This window comes from Eptesicus fuscus, chromosome 21 (assembly GCF_027574615.1).
Source record: "Eptesicus fuscus isolate TK198812 chromosome 21, DD_ASM_mEF_20220401, whole genome shotgun sequence".
Classification (NCBI taxonomy): Eukaryota; Metazoa; Chordata; class Mammalia; order Chiroptera; family Vespertilionidae; genus Eptesicus; species Eptesicus fuscus.
The window spans coordinates 49,995,487-50,001,661 of NC_072493.1; the positions used below are offsets into that span (position 1 = coordinate 49,995,487).

Sequence of the window (6,175 nt, forward strand, 5' to 3'; positions counted from 1 at the left end):
CTCTGCCAGCTTCTGGGCAGGACACAGCGTGGCCAGCTGCAGGGGGAACATCCCGGGCAAAGGCAGGAGAGAGTGAGGTAAGGTGGGCTGTGCAGGCAGAGCCCCATCTCAGAGAATCAGGGTGGATGGCCATTTTTTCTTTTTTTAAAATGAGAATGTAAGGTAGGGAGGGGGGAGGTGAGGATGAGAGTGAGAGAGAGAGAGAGAGAGAGAGAGAGAGAGAGACACAATGACTGGATGCCTCCCACACTAGCAGAAGTGGGGGGCCAAGGATGAAACCTGCATAATAGAATGGCAAAGTCACCCAGTCTATTTCAAGGCCTGGGGCAGTAATGCGAACTAATTAGACAAACAGAGGTTTTCTGCCATTCTGCTGTCCCCTCTGAAGCACAGAGTTTGGGATCCCCACAGTATCTGGTGACTCCACATGACGCCAGATCACACCTGTGCTTGCAAATCATCCCAGGCGGCGACTAGGACCACCAGAACTAAAGGTGCAAAAGCAAAAATGCCGTTACAAAAACATCGTAAACCAGAGCAGTGCACAGCAAGCAGTTTTCAGGTCGGTGAATTGGAACCTGAAACCATTGGTGACAACAAAATGTGAGAGCCACATGTCCCTGAGAGAGGCAGCTCTTCTTAGCTAAGGATGGGGCCTCTGGATGAATCCTGAGTTAGGTGCATTTCCTAGTCAGAGAGCAAGGAATGAAGATCCTGCCAGGAGCTCAGAGTCTTCATAATTCACTTAAGCACAAGGGAGAACACAGAATTCCTTTTCCTGATCACGCAGGGGTGGTGACTGATGCACACTGTTCAGCTGAGCCAGGTGGTGGGGAGGTCACTTCAGCCACAAATCCTCGCAGTGACATCAATGAGGTGGAGTCCATGGAAGATAGCAAGTGCAATGCAGCTCCTTCAAGCCTCACTTGTACCTCAAACTTATGAGGAATTTCGCACAGTGTATGTTCAGATAAGAGGGGTTTATACTCAGGTAAATGGATTTAAGTCTTCTTCAGTGTTGTAGAGTGAGAAAGATAAAACATCCCCTGCACATTTAAGGACTTTCTCCAGTGTGAACTCTCAGATGTCTAACAAGGCTAGGTTTGTAGCGAAAACATTTCCCACATTCACTACACTCATATGGGTTTTCTCCAGTGTGACATCTGTGGTGGTCCATGAGCTTGGATCTTTGGCTGAAGGACTTCCCACAATCACTGCACTCATACGGCTTTTCTCCTGTGTGAGTTCTCTTGTGGTAAAGGAGGTGACTACTGCTCCTAAAAGATTTTCCACATTCACTACACTCATAAGGCTTCTCACCAGTGTGATGTCTCCTGTGTAGAGTAAGTGAATTGCCATGCCTGAAGGACTTTCCACAATCAGTACACTCATACGGCTTTTCTCCAGTATGAACTCTGTGGTGTTGAATGAGGGTAAACTTTTGCCTAAAAGACTTCCCACAATCACTACAACCAAAAGGTTTTTCGCCTGTGTGAACTCTCTGGTGTTGGGTGAGGTGACAGCTTTGACTGAAGGACTTTCCACAATCAGTACACTCATAGGGCTTTTGTCCACTGTGAAGTCTAAGGTGTATAGTAAAGCAAGACCTTTGATGGAAGAGCTTCCCACAGTCACTACACTCATAAGAATTTTCTCTACTGTGACCTCTTTGATGATATGTGAGAGCTGAGGATTGCCTGAAGGACTTTCCACAATCAGTACACTCATACGGCTTTTCTCCAGTGTGAATTCTGTAGTGTTTAACGAAGGTTAACTTTTCCCTAAAGGACTTCCCACAGTCACTACATACAAAAGGTTTCTCACCAGTGTAAATCCTCTTGCGTTGACTGAGATTAGAGCTTTGACTGAAGGCCTTCTCACAATCACTATCCTCATATGGATTTTCTCCAGCGTGAACGCTTCTATGTCGATTGAGGTTACAGATATGTCTAAAAACTTTCCCACATTTGTTACACTCATGAATATTTTCTCCAGAACAGACAGCCTGATGTTGTACAAATTCCTGGTTGTGGCTGGCAGCTTTTTCACCTTCACCCCAATCGTAATGACATTTTTCATTGATAAATTCCTGTGAAATGCCTCTGCCTGTGTGTGGCTCCTTAGTGTTGAGAAGGGCCTGGTGCTGGAGAAGCTCTGAGATGGCTGGGAAGACTTTCCCAACCTCCCCACTGGTTGAAGGCACCCAAGATGAATAGAAGCTGCACCTGGTCCCAAACGAGGCCCTGTCCACAGCTTCTTTCCAGAGCTTCTCTCCACTGCCATTCCTTTGTTGCTGGTGAGGGTTTGCACTGAAACAGAAGTCTCTCACACATGCATCACTGAAGAAGGCTTTCTGCTCAAAGTCTACTGCCTGTGACTCAGTCAGGTGCAAAATAGCTTTTAACACAGAGAAACACCTCCCGCAGAGATGGGTCCTCTGGGTTGCTGGAGCTGTCATAGAAGCCCTGACCTGTGACTCTCCTTGTACAGATAAGCTCTGCTCAGGACAGACCTCCTCATCATCCGTTTTATGCCAACAACCTGAAAAGAGAGAAATGCTGAGGAACTGAGTGTTGACTATGGTGACAGGGGAAGTCCCATTGCTAAAGTGTTTTGCACATAATACATGGGTTCCATGCAATTGACTGAAAGTAAGAGATGTGCGAGAAGGGTTAATAAGAGGCTGCTGTGAAGGTCTGGGCCTTTGAAGATTACAATACAGGAAAGACCTCACCAGAAATATGACACAAAGATGGCAAGGACCACGTGGAAGAGAAGCCAGATCTTCAGCTAAATCTTCTGCTAGCAGTATTCAGCAGGGCTTGTCTGCTGGTGAAGGGGGCAAGCTGTGCATGAGGTTGGTAAGGTCGTATCCCAAGTGAAATTCAATAAACCAGTACCTGGTGTCAAACACTACCTAAGCATGAATGTGCACCTCATAACACATGTTGGTCAATGTTAAAGAATAATGCAGAGCTCGGCTGGCGTGGCTCAGTGGTTGAGTGCCTACCTAGTAACCAGGAGTCACAGTTTAATTCCCAGTCGGGGCACATGCCTGGGTTGCGTGCTCGATCCCCAGTAAGGGACATGTGGGAGGCAGCCGATCAATGCTTCTCTCTCATCATTGATGTTCCTATCCCTCTCTCTTCCCTTCCTCTCTGAAATCAATAAAAATATATTTTTTAAAAAAAGAAAGAATAATGCAGAGGCAGCAGTGCAGAGGAACAGGTGATACAAAAAGTCCAAATGGTGAAGGTAGGCAAAGGCCAGGAAGTTGCACATTTAATGACAAGTCAGCAAAGTGTCAAGGGAAAGAAAAGGAAGAAATGAGATGTGGCCGGTGGCACTTGCATCTAAACACTGGACATCAGGGTATTTCTGGTATAATCTGAACACAGCCCATGTGGCATACCTTCCCCCAGGTACCACTAAGCAAGGCCAGGCCTCCTCTGAGATCATCTTGCATGTGCACCCTGTGAACAAAACAGGGTTCTCCCTGCGCCTTCTACTGTACAAGTACACAAAACCTAAATATTCTGAGTATTAGAGACGGACAACAGAGGTGAGCAGCCAGCACCGGCCCTGAGCAACACAGCTTGCAATAGTATTCAAAGAACAGAATATTACAAACAATTGAGGGAGGGTTTTTTAAGAACAGCCCATGGTTCATGTAAGTAAAGACCATAATCTGGCACAGGCAGTTGCAAAGAGCTCTTAGCTAGAGGAAGGGGGCAGAGGTGGAAGCCACTGGGTGGACACAATCACTGTACCATGAAGAGGCAGTGCAAGGTGGCACCCATTACGCTATCTGCAAGATGTCTGCAAGACTCCTGACTCCCAGGCACTTCCTGCACATTTAAAAAAATATAAATATACTGTATTGATTTTTTTACAGAGAGGAAGGGAGAGGGATAGAGAGTTAGAAACATTGATGAGAGGGAAACATCGATCAGCTGCCTCCTGCACACCTCCTACTGGGGATGTGCCTGCTACCAAGGTACATGCCCTTGACCGGAATCGATCCTGGGACCCTTCAGTCCGCAGGCCGATGCTCTACCCACTGAGCCAAACCGGTTAGTGCTTCCTGCACTTTTTGAGGCAACTTGTGTTATGGATGTCTGTGGGGTCCATTGGACGGACACTCCACACAGCTCACCACTGGCAGCCACCGCACATTTAACAAGAATGAGGGGGAATTAGCAGAGCCCCCGCTTTGGTCTGACTGTGGGAGAGAGAAAGCTACGTCTGCAGAATAAAGAGAAAAGTGGGCATCTACTCAGGACACTGGGACAATGTGAAGCTCTTACCTACAGATGACACAAGTGCGAACACTTCCAGCATCACCTCACAGTACAGAAGTCTTTGGGGCTCTTCCAGGAGCCCCCACTCCTCCTGGGAGAAGGCAATGGCCACGTCCTCAAAGTCCATATCCTGTCACAATGGAGAGAGTTCAGTCCATGATCAGCTTCTCTTCTAAGATTCCATGTTTTTCATACTCCCACCCACCACATCCATCTGCTCCCTCTACTCCCCACATCAGAGAAGATACCAGGCCTTGGTCCCATCAAAGTCACTCTCTCCTTTTATTCCTACTGACACTGTGTCTTCCCCCCTCAATAAGGGCAGATGGGCATAGAGATGACACCTGTGCTCTGGAACTCCCATGTAGGCCACACTGCCCCTTGTCAATAACAGTGATGTCACCAACACAGGGTAGGGAGGGATGTTGGCCATAAAGAGAGTGTGAGTGATTTGACAATGGCCTTGTCAGGCAATACCCTTGTAGTCCCCCAGATTGTAGCTCAAAGACAGCAAAATCATGGCATCACTCATCAGCCTTTCGATCCGAATTCCAGTTTGCCGAGGCCATCACTTTGCACTACCTGCTGCACATAATTATTTAAACCACACGTGTCCTACACAGCTTCATTCCCTGAGGCAAAGTTTCAAAGATAACACCCATATGGGGTGACAGGGATGGTTTTATTTCCTAATCATCATCTTTTCCAAAACTGTAACTCATCACCTCTGTAATGTATTTCTCTCTCATCTTCTCCTTTCCCCATGCCAGTAGAGATATTCAAGCCCTGGTTACACTGTTGTATGCTGTCTCATTCCTGTATCATCCCTCACAGCAACAGGCATGACATCTAAGCTCTGGAACTGGCACGCAGCACTACACATCCCTCTTTTCAGGAAATGAGCCTAAAATTCCCCTTATTGTATGGTCCAGATCCCACCTGAAATGGACTCACCCTTCATTCACTCTCCTGTCAATGTCAGGGCCCTGTGGCCATGAATTCTCACTCCCTCTCCACGTGCACATCACTTTCTCCCACACCTCCCTCACTCCTGCACTCCCAGCCCCCACAGGCATCTCCTTGGCCTCTTCCTCATTACTCAGCAGGTGTGGTCAGGAGAATGCCTGCCAACTTCAAACGGGATCAAGTACTGCCAGACTCTGAGAGTCCACACTCACAGAGGCAGCCTGGAGTCCTGCTATGAAGGCCACTCTCCATCACTGTTTTTTTCCTTCAAACTCAATTACTGAGAAAGGCAATCAGATCTCAGATACACAGAGCGCCCTCCCCTGGTGCTGCACTTGATGTCCCTTCACCAGGCAGAGCCAACATCTCTCCACTTACCCGACACTCAAGTCCCAGCCCCAATAGCCCTCTGCACCAAGCCCAGTGAGTCTCACAGGTAACCACTCAGGAGTCTAAGCTGCCATAACTGGTTTGGCTCAGTGGATAGAGCATCGGCCTGCAGATTGAAGGGTCCCGGGTTCGATTCCCATCAAGGGTACATGTCCAGGTTGTGGGCTCCACCCCCAGTATGGGATGTGCAAGAGGCAGCAGATCAATGATTCTCTCATCATTAATGTTTCTCTCTTCCTCTCTGAAATCAATAAAATAAAAATAAAAATAAATGAAGGCCTTGGCCACTGGGAAACCATTATCTCTCCCGGACAATCTACGTAGCCATTCTGTCCCTTTGCTGTGTTGTGACACCCACCTCCCACAAACAGAGGCCCCAGCAGGAAACCAGTCCTCAGACTCACACTGTCCCTGTGAGCTACTACCATTATCATCCTGACCATGATTCCCTGTATTTTTTTTAAATATATTTTATTGATTTTAGAGAAGAAGGAAGAGGGGGAGAGAGATAGAAACAT

At 47.5% G+C, this 6,175-nt stretch overlaps 1 protein-coding gene across 1 annotated transcript; it reads right to left on the bottom strand.

Annotated features, from left to right (window-relative positions):
- Positions 1-230: 230 nt before the first annotated feature.
- LOC129147575 (zinc finger protein 501-like) lies at positions 231-3,800 on the bottom strand. Its single transcript, XM_054710115.1, has 2 exons — positions 3,771-3,800; positions 231-2,293 (listed from the first exon to the last, which is right to left on the bottom strand). The coding sequence occupies exons 1-2, from the start codon at positions 3,798-3,800 to the stop codon at positions 1,055-1,057; spliced, it is 1,269 nt and encodes a 422-aa protein (XP_054566090.1). The 3' UTR covers positions 231-1,054.
- Positions 3,801-6,175: the final 2,375 nt, after the last annotated feature.